Below are 16,469 nucleotides of genomic sequence, written 5' to 3'. Positions count from 1 at the left end.
AGATTATCTAATTCAATCCTCAGGACAACTGTGGCAGCTAGTCTTCCCCATTACACAGATGAGAAAGTTGAGGCTGTGAAAGATTAACTTGTCTCCAGACCACAAAATCCCGAACTGGCTATGCACAATGCGGGAGCTGAACCATACTGCCACCTACAGCCGCGCTGACATCCCTCCTGCTCAGCTCAGCCCAGCTCCCAGGGAGTCCCAGGCCCCAGGCAAATGAGGAGTGTCTACAGCAGTGGGACAGCTTTGAATCTGGCCTCCACGGAAAACTTCTTTAAATGTGAAGTGAGCTAATCAGTGCTTAATACAGGTAATCTGAATCTTGACAAGCATCTACTTGCTAGCCTATATTTAATGTGCCAACTAACAGCAGCTATGGGGTTGGAGAAACTGTTTTCTTGCCCTCTTGAGGTCAACAGAGAAATGGCGTTTTCCTTCTAAACCTGAAACTGCCCATGGACAGTGGAGAAAATGTTTTTTCCAAGAACAGGAAACAATTTGTTCTTCTATTTCACTTGGGCATCATTTCCTTGCGTACGATTTAACCCTCTTAAATTGAGACCCGAATTTTACATCTTAGCCTCAGCTTTACCATTTATGATGAATCTTAATTCATTCTGCATTCCCATTTCTTGCTGTCTTCCCTAATTTATAACTAGAAAGTGCAGGTCTCTGTTTCTATTTCTGGAAAACAGCTATGGGAGGAACGCTGTCCTCATATTTGTTCTGCATTTCAGCTGCCCCCTCCCACAGCCCTGCACACACACACACACTCGCCACAGCAGTGGCAGAGCCAGAGGCGTCTGGATGCACGTTTGCTCTCTGTAAAATCCGCCAGCTCACCTGACCGTTAGTAACCTCTTGTGTTCATGCCAAGGGCCCAGGCAGAGGCCAGGAGAGCAGCACTTGCTTCTGCTCCGAAGAGTGGAGCACATGTGTCCGTGGCGGCCAGAACTGCACCTGCTGCTTAGGAAGGGCCCCAGAGAGATCGGGGAAATGAATGGAGCCTCGTATTGTGATGGACAAGAAATAATATTGAGGTAAAATATCACTAAACTGGGTGGAAATCAACTGAAAATGGTTTCAAGGAGTGGGATGTGAGAAACATTCTTTCTCAGTATAAATCCACTGCAGTTTACCTGGTGTCCATTAAATCCCGACTGTACTTAGTCTACAGAAGAAGGTCAGTCATCCAAGGAGACAAAAATACAAGGGTAACCATGAGCAAATGTTGAAAAAAGATTCTGAGGGCCCCAACCAACCGCAAGATAAATGTGAATCGGAGAATATAATTCGGTTATTTGGATCTCATGTATAACATTTGGATGGGACTCAAGCTATCCAAAAAAGATCCACCCTACTCGCTGTACCTTTTAAATTAATAAGAAATGGAGAAGGAGTGAGAGATGCTTGCATTGAGGGTAATTCTGCTGGGGAAGCGAAACCCCATCCAGATAAATACACGGGACGGGACACGGATGAGCTCAGCTCCAGGAGGGAGGCCTCTGTCCCGTGTGTCTCAGCCGTGTCACGGGCACATTTTGTTGTGCTGTCTGCACCATCAAACTGTCTCAGTGTCCAATCTGTAAACTGTAGATAACAATTCCCTCCTCACCTGATCTGCCGTGAGGTTGGCCATGTCCGCATCTCCATGCAAATACCCGCTCTGGGATCTGGCTGCCCCCACTGCTCCAGGACCCACAAACCTCACTCCCCCCTCTATGAGTGTAGATTTTAAATCACCAAAGACAGAAAGGAAAATATTTTGCAGGCGACTTCTGCTTTCAGCCTTGCTGCAATACTCTCCTTGGGCCAAACAAAAAACATCTGTTCTCTCTCTTTGAAGGGGAGCGGGTATAGGAAAAGGAAGAATACGGCAAGTAAAAGATGTAAACAATCACCTCAAAGACTGTCCATCCAGATGCACTTAGGTGTGGCTGCTACGCATCAGTTATCAAAAATGATGGAACAACTCCTGAGCGATGAACGTTATTTTCAAACCACCTGCAGATAGTAAAGTGTAGTGAAGTTTCCTTGGTCTGTTAAAGCCACAACAGTTCACAGCTTCTGCCTCCTCTGGTGCCGTGGTGACCCCCGTCCACTTCCCCCATGTCCAGCAGAGCCCCTCAGGGCTGGCTGGTCCCTTGCTGAGTTTGGGGCCTGGTCTCCGTTGCAGTGACCAGCAGCTGGGTAGATGGTGGCTGCTGCAGCCCCCACCCTAGCACACTGCTTTCTGACACACGGTCAGTCAGCGGGGTGCAAATGGTCAGTGAGTTCAGTGTTCAGCACAGAACCTGGCCCAAAATGTCCTCAGTAACTATCAGCTTCCTTCACCCTTTCTCATCCTTGCCAGCAAGGACAGGCTCTCCGGTGACTTTGTACTGGGTCAACTTAGCCACAGGGGTCCGTGCTCCCCGGAATTCCCTTCCTTGGGGTTGCAAGTGTTGAAATAAATTTCTAGGCCGAAGATGGAGACACTCATGCCTGGGGTGACCTGTCAGCACACTGAAACGTAGATGACTTTCATGTCCTACAAGCACTCGTTTGACCAGAAATGCAGGGCATCCAGCCAGCTGTCCCCAGATGCACTACTAGCTCTGGGCCTCCTCACCCCAAACAAGGCGGGCTCTGCAGCCCCCGCTGATTGCGTGCTTCCTCTTTGTCTCTTCTTCGTTCTCTATTCTTTATCCTGTGAGAGCTTCTTGCCTTCTGCCCCATTTTGCAATTTAAAAGGTCCACTTCATAAAACATTAAAGTTTGTATTACCTGAATTGTCCTCTTTAGTCTTTTTCTAAGGCAGGTTAGGGATGCCATAGAGAAAGTTGTGGGCGACGTGGAAGGAGGGGTCGAGCAGTGGCCAGGACCTGCCAGGAACGCAGGGCGCCAGGCACCAAGCAGCCCGCACACCCCTGACCTGCTCTCCCTGTGTCCCCTCGTCCCCTTGTCTTGGGTCAGGGGTGCGTTCACAGCCTCGTGGCAAAGGACGCCAGCACCTTCTGCCAGTCGCCTGTGTCCTTTAGGCTGAAGGGACAAAAGACAGACAGGGTTTGTTTGCTCTGTGGGCCCAAGTGGTGCTGTGAGTGCCCGTCTATCCCTGCCCCCCCTTCACAGCCAGTTTTCCTGCCCACCTGCCAGTCCTGCCAGGCCCTGATTCAGTGCCCTTCCGTGCGCTGCTCACTACCACTACTGCCTGTAGTAAGTACCGACTCCGTGTCACTTACAAATGTTCTGCTTTTGTGATCCAACCCTGACCGACACAGAATCGTGGGCCAGGGTATCTCCCCGTCTCAGCCAGAGATCAACTGTTTGTGGAGAACATAACCCCCAATCTAGCTTCTTTAAGGAAAGGTGTCCCCCCAAAACAGTCAAACTATTTGAAAGGTACTTTACAAAAGAAGGTATGAAATAGCCAGTAAACACGTGAAAAGGTACTCTCTCATTAGGGAAATGTAAATTAAAACCATAATGAAAGGTTTTAAATGACTGCAAAGTTTAATCCAAGGAGACTGATTAACAGGAAACAAAAATAAATTAATCTCTCCTTCTGACCTTTCAGGTGTCAGTAAACTGATTGGAAAGGTTCTTCGGCAAACTTCCTCATGTTCCCGTAATCACTGGGCATGAGCAGCTGCCCTTCTGAAGCAGTCCTAAAATTCATCTTAGTCCTATAAATACTCAGGACAGGGTGAATTGTAGGCTGAGAGGTTCATATTTCAATGGCTGACAGCATATTATTTACAGTATATCAAAGTATCAGTGCGAAATCAAAGTAGAATTTGGGAATTCTGGTAAGAGTCTTTGTTGTACAAGAGGAAGAAATAGGTCCATTATGTTAAAATAATTCTGTGCCGATGCCCTCTGTTGAGCACAGAGGCACCCCGACCAGAAGTTACATACTTATTTCATCCTTAAAGCAAACCTTGGATCTCACGTATATTAAATGATGTGTCAAATCACATGACCACCACGTCCGGGGAGCTGGGCCCCGGTCCTTCTGCCACACCACGGCTGGAAGACAGCCATCCATAGTGGCTGCCCATCCTGGCGTCTCCAACGCTGGGGTATCACTTTCCCCTCACACACACACATGTAGCATAATGTTATTGGAAGAAAAAGCAGTTAAAACCAATAAAATAACTTGCTGCTGAAACCACTGTGGATGCTTCAGTATTGGTCATTCACAACGAGCAGTGTCTGATTCCAGATTGGGGCCAGGAGCAGGAACATCTTCTGAGCCCATCATTTTAGAGCCCGGGCTGCAAGTCCAGTCCCTCCAGAGTCATTTGCCCTCACCACCACCCCTTCCCCATCCTCACCTCCTAGAGTCAGGCATGGACAGGGCCCAGCGACTGCAGACGGAGCAAGGAGCCCATGGCAGAGGATCTGAAGCATCCCCCACCCTGGGGTCGTCCCCACCTCCCTCCCTGTCACCCCTCCCCTCATAACCACCACCACTGCCATATACTTTCCCTCCGCTGTGTCAAGGGGGAAAGTCTGAAGACCAACAATAATAATAAAGATACCTAAGCTGTAGGAGTATCAGTTTTTCCATCCAGCAAACTTCGTGACTGCCTCCTATGAGCAGAAGTCAAATCCTCAAAACATGTGTCATTTGACCTCCATTATTTTAAAGGGTAAAAGTAGGAAGATTTCACCTAAAGATTTCAAATTTCTGCTTCTCCGGAGAAATGCGAAGACCTAGCTCCTCAACCTTTCATTCCCAGCGGCGGCAGGGCCAGAGCTGACTGCTGCTGCCCTGTGGGTGGGGTTCCCCACACCCCAGTCTCCTGCCCAGTTTTAAACAAGGAAGTGATGTGCAATGATTCAGGTTTTATTTTTCTGAGTTTTAAAAGTTTCCCCTGGCTGGATTGTGGACTTAGTTTGGATGGAAACTCAGGTGGCTACATCCAGAATCCGCGTGCTCCTCAGCAGCAACCCCCATCTCCCTCGTCCAAGCCACCGACTCTCCCACCAGCAGCCCCGAACCTCCCCCTCCTCTCTGTGCTCAGTCCCCATGGGCAGCCTGACCAGGCCATACTAGGAGCTCCGGGGGCTCCCATCTCCTGGGACCCAACCCAAAGTCCTGCCCCCAGCCCGGCACCCTGGCCTCTGGCTCCGGAGCCAGGCTGCTCTTGCCCAGTCCCCTCTCCTGTTCCCCTGGCACCCTCACCCCGTCCTCACCCGCCTTGTGTTGTACTCTTCACACACTCGTCCCAACACAGAGGTTGGTTTGCTGTCAGCTGACCCAGGTGCCCAGGAACCGGCACCGTCCGGGCTCAGGCTGCTGGGCGGGGCCGGGGCCGGGGGAATGCGGCCGAGTGTTTGAGAGCCACCAGGAGAGGGGCCGACAAATAGCTGGGCCAGGTCACTGTGAGAGGCCCAGGCAGGGAGGCTGGAGCTCAGACCCAGCTGGTGGACACTGGGCGGGAAGCACGAGCTACAACGGATGCCCGAGGACTCACTATGCCACTCCAAGGTCCTTCTGATCGGATGTAGGGTGTGAGAGGAGCCCCAGGGCGATGCTGGGACCTCACCGCCGCTCCCCCCGCATCCAGAGTGCAGCCCCAAAGCTGCTCAGCTTAGAGGAGGGCCAGGGGCTCGAGCTGCTGGCCCAGGAGACCCAGTGGCCTTTAACAAAGTGAAGATTTCCTTTCTCTGAACTCTGCGGGCAAGCCTTTTTGACAGAAACCAATTCAAAGCCTTGATGTGTCCACAACAACTTCATGTAGGGCAGCAGGATGGGATCTGGAGAGTGATGCAAAAGGAGGACGAGGCCCCCGGGCAGCCTGATGGGGGCACTGACATTTGGGGGCTTCTAGAAGAGTCAGCACAGTAGGACCATAAAGATGTTCCCTCACACGGTCCTGAGGACGTGTTGCACTGGATGTGGAAAGAGATTAAAAATGAAAGCAGGGGCTTCCCTGGTGGCACAGTGGTTGAGAGCCCGCCTGCCGATGCAGGGGACACAGGTTCAAGCCCTGGTCCGGGAAGATCCCACATGCTGTGGAGCAACTAAGCCCATGTGTCACAACTACTGAGCCTGTGCTCTAGAGCCTGTGAACCACAACTACTGAGCCCGCGTGCCACAGCTCCTGAAGCCCGCGTGCCTAGACCCCATGCTCCGCAACAAGAGAAGCTACCGCAATGAGAAGCCCATGCACTGCAACAAAGAGTAGCCCCACTCGCCGCAGCTAGAGAAAGGCCGTGTACAGCAACGAAGACCCAACACAACCAAAAGTAAATAAATTAATTAAAAAAAGAAGTAAAGAAGGGTATGATGCCATTGTCATATCAAATAGAAAATACCAATAAACAGATAGAAATTATATATTAAGAAAAGCAACCAAATGGAAATTCTAGAGTTGAAAAGTACAATAACTGAGATGAAACTTTCACTGGAGGGGCTTAACAGTAGATTTGAGCTGGTAAAACAGAGAATTAGCAAACTTGAAAGTAGGTTGATAGAGATTAGTAATCTGAAGAATGGAGAGGAAAAAAAATGAGGAAAAATGAACAGAGCCTAAGAAGAATATGGGACAGCATTAAGCAAACCACTTATGCATAATGGGAGTATCAGAAAGAGTGGAAAATATTTGAAGAAATAAAGAGCTGAAAATTTCCAAATGTATTAAAAAAAAAAACATTGAACACCCAGGAAACTCAACAAACTCCAAGTAGGATAAGCTCAAAGAGATCCACAAACTGACACATTACAGCAAGAATGCTGAAAGTCAAAAACAAGGAGAAAATATTGAAAGCAGCCAGAGAAAAGCGACTCTTCACTTACAAGGGAGCCCCAATGAGATCGACAGCTAACTTATCAGCAGAAACAATGGAGGCCAGAGGGAGTGAGATAACATAGTCAAAGGGCTCAAAAGGAAAACTGTCAACCAAGAATTCTATGTCCAGCAAAGCTATCCTTCAGAACTGATGATGAAATAGGACATTTCCAGGTAAACAAAAACTGAGAGAATTTGTTGCAGCTGACCCACCTTACAAGAAATAATAAAAGAATTTCTGCAGACTAAAAGCAAATGACCCCAGACAGAAATTCAAACCCACAACGTGACTAAACCTTGAAAACATTATGTTAAATGGAAAAAGCCTGACACAAAAGGTCACATATTGCATGATGCTGTTTTAAAACGTATCCAAAGTAGTTAAATTCATGGAAACAGAAAGCATATTGGTAGTTTCCAGGAGCTGAGGGAAGGGGAGAAGAGTAACTGCTTAGTAAGTAGTGTTTTCTTCTGGAAAGATGAAAATAGTTTGGAACTAGATAGAGGTAATGGTTGCACAACACTGTGAATGTGCCAAATGCCACTGAATTGTTCCCTTTAAAATGGCTAATCTTATGTAAATTTCATGTCAACAAGAAAATTGAAGCAAAATTTTTAGAAAGTAGAGAAAAAACACAGAGATGAACATGATGAAAAGTAATACGAAGGAAAAAAGAAAGGAGATCCAATCTATAGATTACAAGTTTAAGAAAGAAAACTCATTATTGTTTAAAAAAACTCATTTCTCTGGGATTTTTAAAATGTAAGTTCACTTTTTAATTTAATATTTCAGACATACCAAAAAATATAGAGAATATAATAAGGGCATATATACTATCACATGGCCATGTTTGTTTCAGAGCTTTTTCTTGAGAAATGAAATGTACAACCTCCCTTTGACCCCTCTTATTCCAGGCCCCTTCCTCCCTTCCTAGAGACAACTCTTAGCCTGAAGGTAACTGTCAACAGTTATGAAGAATCTGAAATTTTACCCCATTTGTAAGCTGATACTATCGCCTGTTACAGTTTCTTGGATGCTGGCAGAAGGCATGCGACTCCAGGGTCAGAGACAAGGGACCATTCATTGCCCACAGCAATAGCAGTATTAGCATTTTTGCACCAATATTCTGAGCCCCAATTCTCACAGGGCCATGCCAAGAGGGCCAGATGGCACCTGCCAGCACAGTGGGCTGTGTTACAGGAGAGGAGCTGAAGGAGACACATCTCTGTCTGGCAAGTCTGTTACCTACATGAACATCCTTCTAAAGATAGTGCAGAACACAAGGCAGGCAGGGCCTCGCCTGTAAGATGTGCTGACATGTAGAAAGTCAGAGAACTGTCTCTGGACATCGGTCCATTCCTCTCCATCCAGGTTTTTATACCTATGCTGCATATAAACATATTCTGAAACTATATACATGCTTATATGGCTTTGTATGTTTGTAACCTTTATATAAATGCTATCATAGTGTACATTTGACCTTTTCACTCATTTACGCGTCAAAATTTATTCAAGTTGGGCTTCCCTGGTGGCGCAGTGGTTGAGAGTCCGCCTGCCGATGCAGAGGACATGGGTTCGTGCCCCGGTCCGGGAAGATCCCACATGCCGCGGAGTGGCTAGGCCCGTGAGCCATGGCCGCTGAGCCTATGCGTCTGGGAGAGGCCACAACAGTGAGAGGCCCGTGTACTGCAAAAAAAAAAAAAAAAAAAAAAAAAAAAATTCAAGTTGACACATCGTTTTAGTTCATTTAACTGGTAATAGTATTTCACTACGTGAATAGATCACATTCTTCTTGATGACATTTAAGAGTTGCCATTTTTTTCCACTCTTACTCCATTACTACAATCAACATCCTTGTTAATGTCTCTTTGCACACAGGTGGGAGACTTCTTAGTGTTTAGACACGCAGTATATAGACATTTAGAATGGGATTTCTGGGTCTTATGTTCATCTTCAATTTTTGGTTGCTTTTTCTAAGCAGAACCTTGATGAAATTACGTTTTTAGTGGCCATCTGTGTGCCTTCCTACCGGCAGCCCCATCTCCTTTATGGATATTCTTTCATCATGCCTGCTGCTGGAGATCTTCCCTTCCCACCCCATTCACCATGGGGGCAACACTTACCCCAGGTGAGGCAAATCAGATGCTCCCATGGGGCTTACATGTGGGTTTAAGGAAGTGGACACAACTGGATGTCCAGTTCATCACAGAAGGGGCAGGTCTGCTGGGCCCCAGCTGCGTTCCCTGTGCCCAGGCCCCCTGTCTGTGTCCAAGCCTAGTTCTGGCTCCGCCATCGAGAACATGCACCAACAAATCCCCGCTGTGTTGAGTGCGGCGTGGAGTACTGTTGCTGGCAAATGAGAACTCTGGTTGATTGATTCTGGGGAAAGCAGAGAGGTAAGGAGGGAAAAAGAAAGAGGAAGAGTGAGGAGCAAGAGGAGAGAGGAGGAGAATCAACACAACTTTTGCTTTTTATTTTATTCAGAGAGCAAACTTTGCCAAGTAAGCAGGAAAAACGTCTCTTCAGCACTATTAGAAAAGCTTTACTGGCAAAGTTTTAAAACATGTAAAGGGATAATAAAAACAAAGCAATTACAATGTACTGCCTACCAAATAGGCCATGTAGCTTATTTTGCAAAAAGAAGATTGTTGCCTCTGGTTGAGTTTTTTCCCCCAAATATCAACACTATAATACTTTTTACATAAAACTTAATAACTTTTTCCTTTGTTTCCTAATGTAAATTGCTTATTTGACTCCATTAGTAAATAGAGAGAGATTTTTGGTTAAAAAGAAGTACCTTCACATGTTCTATAAAAAGGAACTAAATGATGTGAGGGAATAGCAGAAAGAGACTTTTTCCTTATAGAAACCAAGATTGCTGCATAACAAAGTACCCTAAAACATTATTTTGTGCACATTTGCGTGGGCCAGGAATCTGGGGAGCACTCAGCCAGGATGACCCAGGTGCAAGACAGTTTCTTGCTCATCTGTTGGCACTGCAGGGCCTGTGGCCTCTCTCTCCCGACAGGGCTCTTAACCTCCACAGCTTCTCACAGTAGGATGTTTTCAGGACACTGTATTTGCATCTCTTACGTGGTATTAACGTACATACATATATGTATATGTATACATACGTATAGCTATATGTAATGGTGCTTTCATTTTTATAAAATAGACTCCCAAAGGTTGATTGCTGGGTGAAAGGATTTTAATTTTTAGTAGGTATTTGTAGATTACATCCCCCAAAAGTTTTAGCAGTTGCATTCCTACCAGCAAAGGATATTTCTTATTCGTTTTAATTTTTGTCAATTTGATGAGTTTAAAAAAATGGTATTTATTACTATAATTAGCATTTCCCATACCAATTTCCAGCAATTCACTCACCAGCAATGTAGGGATGCATGACACATTTTAATTTTCAATCTCATGGATTAAAAAAAAAGTATTTCATTCTTGCTTTCATTTGCATTTTCTCAACCAATTTTCAGATGTCTACTAGCCATCTAAAATTATCATTCTGTGAAATGTCTATTTATGTTCTTTTATCCACATTTCTATTGGATTGCCTTTCCCTACCAATTTATAGGATTTCTAGCACTCGGGGTGCTAGAAATAAAGTGTTGTTAAACGTCTTTGCCCAACATATGGTTTGTCTCTTGTCTTTATTTATGGTGTCTTTTTGCTGTTCAATATGTTAAGCTTGTGTGTTAAAATACATCTGTTGGGAAGATGGAAAAGCCCTGGAGATGGATGGTGGTGATGGCTGCACGACAATGTGAATGTGCTTAATGCCACTGAATTGTACACTTAAAAACGGTAAGATGGTAAATTTTATGTTGTGCATATTTTACAACAATTAAAAGAAATTTATCTGACTTTCCCTTATAACTTCTGGGTTTCCTTTCCTGCTTAGGAAGTTCACTCCCATCCAAAGTTACAGACATATAAAATCTAATACAGTTTAATCTTATAGGTTTTACATTAAAATTTTCAATCCATCTGGAATTTACTTGTACATATGGTATGCGGTAGTGGTATTCCAGCTGTTTGTCAATTATACCATTTTGATATTTCTCTTTATTTCCATTACTACATCTATTTTCTGGCTTTATTTTTATGTAATAACTAGAAACTGCTGTTTTTCTACCAAAGTCAACAAGTTATTTTCTCTGAGCAGACTATGAGATTTCTATAATTGATAGGACTTCTAATCACTCTTCTTAGGGAAATAAACAAACACATACATACATAAATTAAATCATGCCCAGTGAAGTTATCCTTTAGATAATTAACTTGCACTCTTCTAAACAGATGATGAAGAGTATTTTCCTTAAAGTCTGCACTTACGTAACCAAAATGAAGTTGAATTTTGCCAATTAATCAGTATGAATGATAAAAAATGAGTGTTGAGTCTTGGATTATTTACTTTCACTAACTTACAACAGATCAATTTTTATATTGTATATACAACATAATCACTCTTGAATATTAACCTCATGTTTTAATTTTCTTCATTTCATAGTTTAACAGAACAAGATTAGAATTAAAATAATACAACTGTAGGTGTGTGGCCACGGCACACGTGTCCCATGTCTCTTTCCAGGGGCGCTACTGCCAATGAGCTAAGACTGCTTTGGGCATTTTCAGTGGAGAAGGATGGAAATATGGATTTTTAAAAAATCATGAGTGCAAGCTAATATTTCTGATTTAAATTTAACTTCAAAGGGACTTAATATCTTGACTTATCTTTGAATTATAACATCACATTTGTCTTCTACTAAAAACCTTGGTTGCTAACAACCTCAATCTATTTGCTTTATCCTGATATGTATGTGTATATATAGAAATTTAAAAATATACTTAAACCTATAAAATACAGAAATACAAATTTACGTTATATATTTTATATAAAATATAAAAATGGGCTCTCTTCATGTCCAGTGACTTCGGCGTAGAAACAGGCAACCCTCTTAGTGGCTTTAACATCGACATTAAATAACAAAGGGGAAAGCAAACTTGTAGTGGGACCGAGTGATCCCAAGTGAACAGAAGGCACAGGATTGGTTAACCCTCCTCCTCCCAGAGGCAGGGCAGGTGCGGGCGGCAGCCCTACAGGTGAGGCTGACAGGAAACCTTCAGACCTCAGACCCGCTGGCACCTACTCCACAAAGGCCCCCTGGGGGACCGGCCCTGCTTCCTGGACACCAAACTGAAACACACGTCACAGCAAAGCCGAGGGGGAGCATCTGCTGAGAGGCCGTGACACCTGTAAGGACCTCGAGGGTCTCCACGCCTGAGCTTCTTCACAAGGAAAGGTAGAACTTTACTGTGAGGTGTCATTTCAAAACCTTCTGAGAAAGACTACTGTCAATACCCTAATTAATAAGTGATATTCCATTAAGTTTACTGAATATTGGCAGAAAAAGTGATGTTTGGATTTTTAAATCTCTTATTAAAACAATTCCTTTGTTACATTTACCTCTTTAAAACATTTTTTATTACAAAAATAGTTAATAGTTGAACCTGGTGGGAAGTGGAGACAGGCCAGTGGAAGGCAGGCCTCCTCCCGCCTCAGGGCAGGGTTGTGAGGACAGAGCCCAGGGGGGCCCGGGCGTCACCCTCTGCCTGCCACTCCCAGAGCCATCTGCCGTGCACATTTGGTGTCCACAGAAGGTGGGTCCCCTCCACAGGGGTCTCCTCAGGGCTCAGCTGCAGGGGACCCCAAGAAAGTGGCCTTGAGCAGGTCCACCCTCTTTGCTGGAGGCTCCCAAAAGAAGCAGGGGAAGGGTGGCTCCTGGCAGCCACCCGTTGCACCTGCCTAGGTGGGCTCTGCCCACAGAGTCAGAGCCAGCGCACATCAGACCAGACGCAATTACTCACCTACTAGAGTAGGAAAAGTTAGTTTGCTAACATTGTTTTGGCAAGGATGTAGAAAAACAGGCAGGAGACAAGTCAGCAATGTCCACTCAAATTATACTGCCCCTGCCCTGCCTTCCACCCGCTGTCCATGCTTCAGTGCTTTACCCGACAGGTGTCCTTGGAAATACATGAAGTGACAGCTGCAGATGGAGAGTCTGTGTCACTGTTTGCAGCAGAAAGACTGAAATGGCCAATGTGTCCATTAAGACTCCCAGTTTGTCATTTATCTTTTGATTTTGGTTATGCTTTTTCCACCCAGAAAATTTTAATTTGTATGTCGTTGAGTTGATCTCTTTCTTATGTGACTGTCAGTTTTTATTCCAAAATTAGAAATTAATAACTGATATTGTTTTCCTATTTTCTCCTGGGACTTTTATACTTTCATTGTTAACCTATGATTCACCCGGAAGCTAATCTGGGATAACCCATCTTTTCCCTACTGAGGTGCCACTTTTACCTTGCACTGAATTTCTGTACGTATTTGGGGCTTTCGGATTCATCCTGCACATGCTAGTCTCACCCAGCTACTTGCAGTCCTGTCGTTAGTAAGATCTCAAGGGGTATTCGTGCTACAGAGGAGCACCCGGCAGCAATGTGGACACATTACCCCCTGCCCAAACCTGCTGTAACCTCCAGTGAGATTTTAAAGTTTTCTTCATGTAAATTTTACATTTCTTTATACGTTTATTCATAGGGGTTTTATTTTTTCCATTACTATTTTCTTATATAGAAAAACTGTTGATTTTTGTGTATCAGTCATGTAATCCAGTCACATTACCGAATTCTTTTTATGATCTTTAAAGGAAACCCTCTTGGAATCCCAGGTCGACAATTACATCACTGTCCTGTGCATTTCGCCTCCTCCCTGTCTATCTCACTGGCCGCTGGGCAGCCCCCAGGGCCATGCCTCATACAGCAGTGGGCTGAGCAGTCCCGGCCTGCTCCTGACCAGCCCTTCCAGCGTTTCTCCATTCGCACAACCTGCTTTTGACTTGAGATATAAAAACATTATTGTGTGAAGCAACCTGTCATCCATTTGTAAGATAGTAATATTATCCATATGCTCTTGATATTTCCATGGAAATACTTAGACACAGAAGCTCAGTGGATGCATCCACTTGTTCAAAGCATGAACCCTCTCCCCCACACCCCCATACTTTACCCACTGAGGCTTCAGAGGTGAACCGCCTTCGGCATAGGTGCCCATCAGTCGGCTGGGCACCTTCCCCGAGCACCTGGAAGGCAGGTAGGGAAGGTGCCCCATGGAGGGGCAGTGCTGGGAGGTGCCCCTCCCCCTACCAAGAAGGACAGGCCTGTGGAAGCACAAGGGAGGGGGGACCAGGCCAAGGAGGAGGATCCGAGCTGGCCCGGCTCTGGTGGCACACGGGTCTCCCCTGAGTTTAGGAAGATGGCTCCAGAGAAGCTGACGCAGAGTCGCCCTTGTGCCCGAAAGCACAAGGGCAATGGTGGCGGCTGTGGGTGGCACCCTGGCATCTGGCGTGGCGGGGTCTGCGTTGTGCCTGCTGGCCTCACAGCTCTCAGGGAGCAAGTCTCACATGCAGCCAAGTCCACAACGTGGCATTTCCTCAGGCCGACCCCACAGAACAGCCATTTTGTGGGTCATCCCAAACGCAGGGAGGACCTCCTCAAGCGAACAGCGTGGGGCTTCCCACCGACCTGAGGGCAGGTCAGCGCAACAGTGGCCCTGGGCCTGGGTCAGCCTTGCTCATGGAGCAAACACACAATCACCTCCACATGTGTCCATGCATCTTCTGGGGTCAGCACCGGGCGCAGGAGAAGTAATGGTTATAACACCCCTGGGAGGATTGCGTTTCCAGCCACACTCTCACCACCGGCCTCTCCTCACCTCGTGTCACAGCCCGTGCTGCTCCGAGGTCGTGCCTGCCCCTGCGGGGCGTCCCCGCCGCACCCCTCCCGTCTGCACGAGCGTCCACGGGCGTCAGAGATGGGAACACGGCCCAGTGCTCAGTGGGCTCAGGGCGCAGCTAAAGACTTACAGGATCCCCTGTCCCAGATCTTTCCCTGGGCATGAAATGAAAAATCTAAAGAGGAAACAAAACAGGGAAGTGTCCACTTTAGGAGTGTGGACATTGAAGAGAGCTGACACTGAAGGAGAGCAGTTTTAATCACAGAGGGATCAACAGTTGTGGGACTGCCTCTACCCTTCACCTGTGATTACTGACCCATGTGGCAGACGTATAAGACTGTCTTAAATCTGTGCTCAGGAAGGAGAGTGTTTCTCTGTCGCGGTTGTAAATGCTGGGGATTAGAGCCCTCCTGGCAGCTCTGCACACCCTCCGAGGTCCTTCTGCTCCATCGATAATACCCGGCTGCGACCCCCACGCTGCTGCACAACCACTCACCAGCAATGGCCACAGAGCAATTAATACTCACGTCTCTCCTGGTAGAACCAGGGAACATCACAGCAGGAGAGCACTCCGTCCCCTCGGGCGGCTCACTGCCCTCACTCCCTGTGCCCCGGGTCCCTCTGGTACCTGATGGCAGTGCCCTTCTACACCGGATTCTGGAGTTGTCCCATCCAGCTTTAATTTCAATAAACGCTCTCTTAAAATACACCATCAACCTCTCCAATGTGTCTGCACAGAACGTGGAGCCTGCCCCACTCCGGAGAAAGACAATTTCTTTGAAAGGAAGCTTTCCTTTCTACTCTGGGCAATTAGCTAAAAGACAAAGGAACCAAGAAGGAATTTCTTAAGGGAAACAGAACTGTAATGGAGGAGAAAAATCACAGAACAGACCAAGGCGCTTGGAAATAATTAGCAGAATAAAGTGATATTCTAATGTCTACATGACAGCATATAAAAAACCACCAAATTCAATGGAAATTAAGTTTATTTCTGGATATACCAACTAAAATATACGCCATATTTATTCAGAATATCATAATCAATGCAAAAATAGAACTCTCTTCTCCCCTGTAAAAGTTAAATACAATACTGTAGGATAGTTACATGATTATTTTAGTCAGGTCTTCAGTATTAGCTTCTCAAAAGAACAAATCTATAGTTATAGACATCCAATTTATCATACAAAATATATACAAAGGCATAACTGTAGTATAGAAAAAAATGAAGTTATCAAAATATAACTTATGTCATTTACTTTACACAAAGTGGACTCTAGTTAACTTTTCCCAAGAGCTTCACCAATGAGTCGAACGGCGACACTCTTGCCTTCGTCGGTTTGAACAACGAGCAAAGCTTCAAACTTGCCCACAGACCTGGGCTTGAACTGCACAGGCATGTTGATGTAGTGCTGGGCTCTGCAGAGAGAAAGGGGTGTCAACACCAAGGCCACGGCACACGGAGCCCCTCCAGCCTCACGATGCCTGGCGGAGAGCAAACATGATCAAGGAAGCAGGAGCCAAGAGGCCCAGGGCCTGGTGCTGCATCTGTAGAAGCAGGAGGCCACCGGCCCCCGAAAGGTCAGGGAGCACGTGCCACCAACCGCCCCCGGGGCAGCAGGACCAACATTTACAGGGCTGGTGGGTTTTGCTCCAAATTTCATATGAAACCTTCCAAAAGTCTTCTTGAAAATTTATTTTCAGATTCTATCGAGGCAGGTAATGAATGCCCTGTGCTTAAAAGTAGTACATGGGCGGGGGGTTGTTTTTGCTCATAAAACGAGGTCCCAAAAGCTTCAAAAATACACCTTTATTCCCAGGGAATGAGACAAAGGCACTTTCCCACACCTGTGTGATGTCACCAACTTTCTGTCTTAAT

The 16,469-nt window shown here is 45.9% G+C and overlaps 1 protein-coding gene across 1 annotated transcript in view; it reads right to left on the bottom strand.

The window, feature by feature from the left end:
- Nucleotides 1-15,582: 15,582 nt before the first annotated feature.
- CEP192 (centrosomal protein 192) overlaps nucleotides 15,583-16,469 on the bottom strand; it is a 93,835-nt gene continuing 92,948 nt past the window's right edge. Inside the window, exon 44 of the mRNA XM_060122059.1 lies at nucleotides 15,583-16,009. Within this exon, the coding sequence (XP_059978042.1) occupies nucleotides 15,871-16,009 (139 nt within the window). The 3' untranslated portion in view covers nucleotides 15,583-15,870. The remainder of the gene's footprint in view (nucleotides 16,010-16,469) is intronic.

The sequence above is a fragment of the Lagenorhynchus albirostris genome, chromosome 14, assembly GCF_949774975.1.
Source record: "Lagenorhynchus albirostris chromosome 14, mLagAlb1.1, whole genome shotgun sequence".
NCBI classification, from domain to species: domain Eukaryota; kingdom Metazoa; phylum Chordata; class Mammalia; order Artiodactyla; family Delphinidae; genus Lagenorhynchus; species Lagenorhynchus albirostris.
The sequence above is the reverse complement of the archived record's forward strand: the minus strand, read 5'-3'. Positions and strand labels throughout refer to the sequence as shown.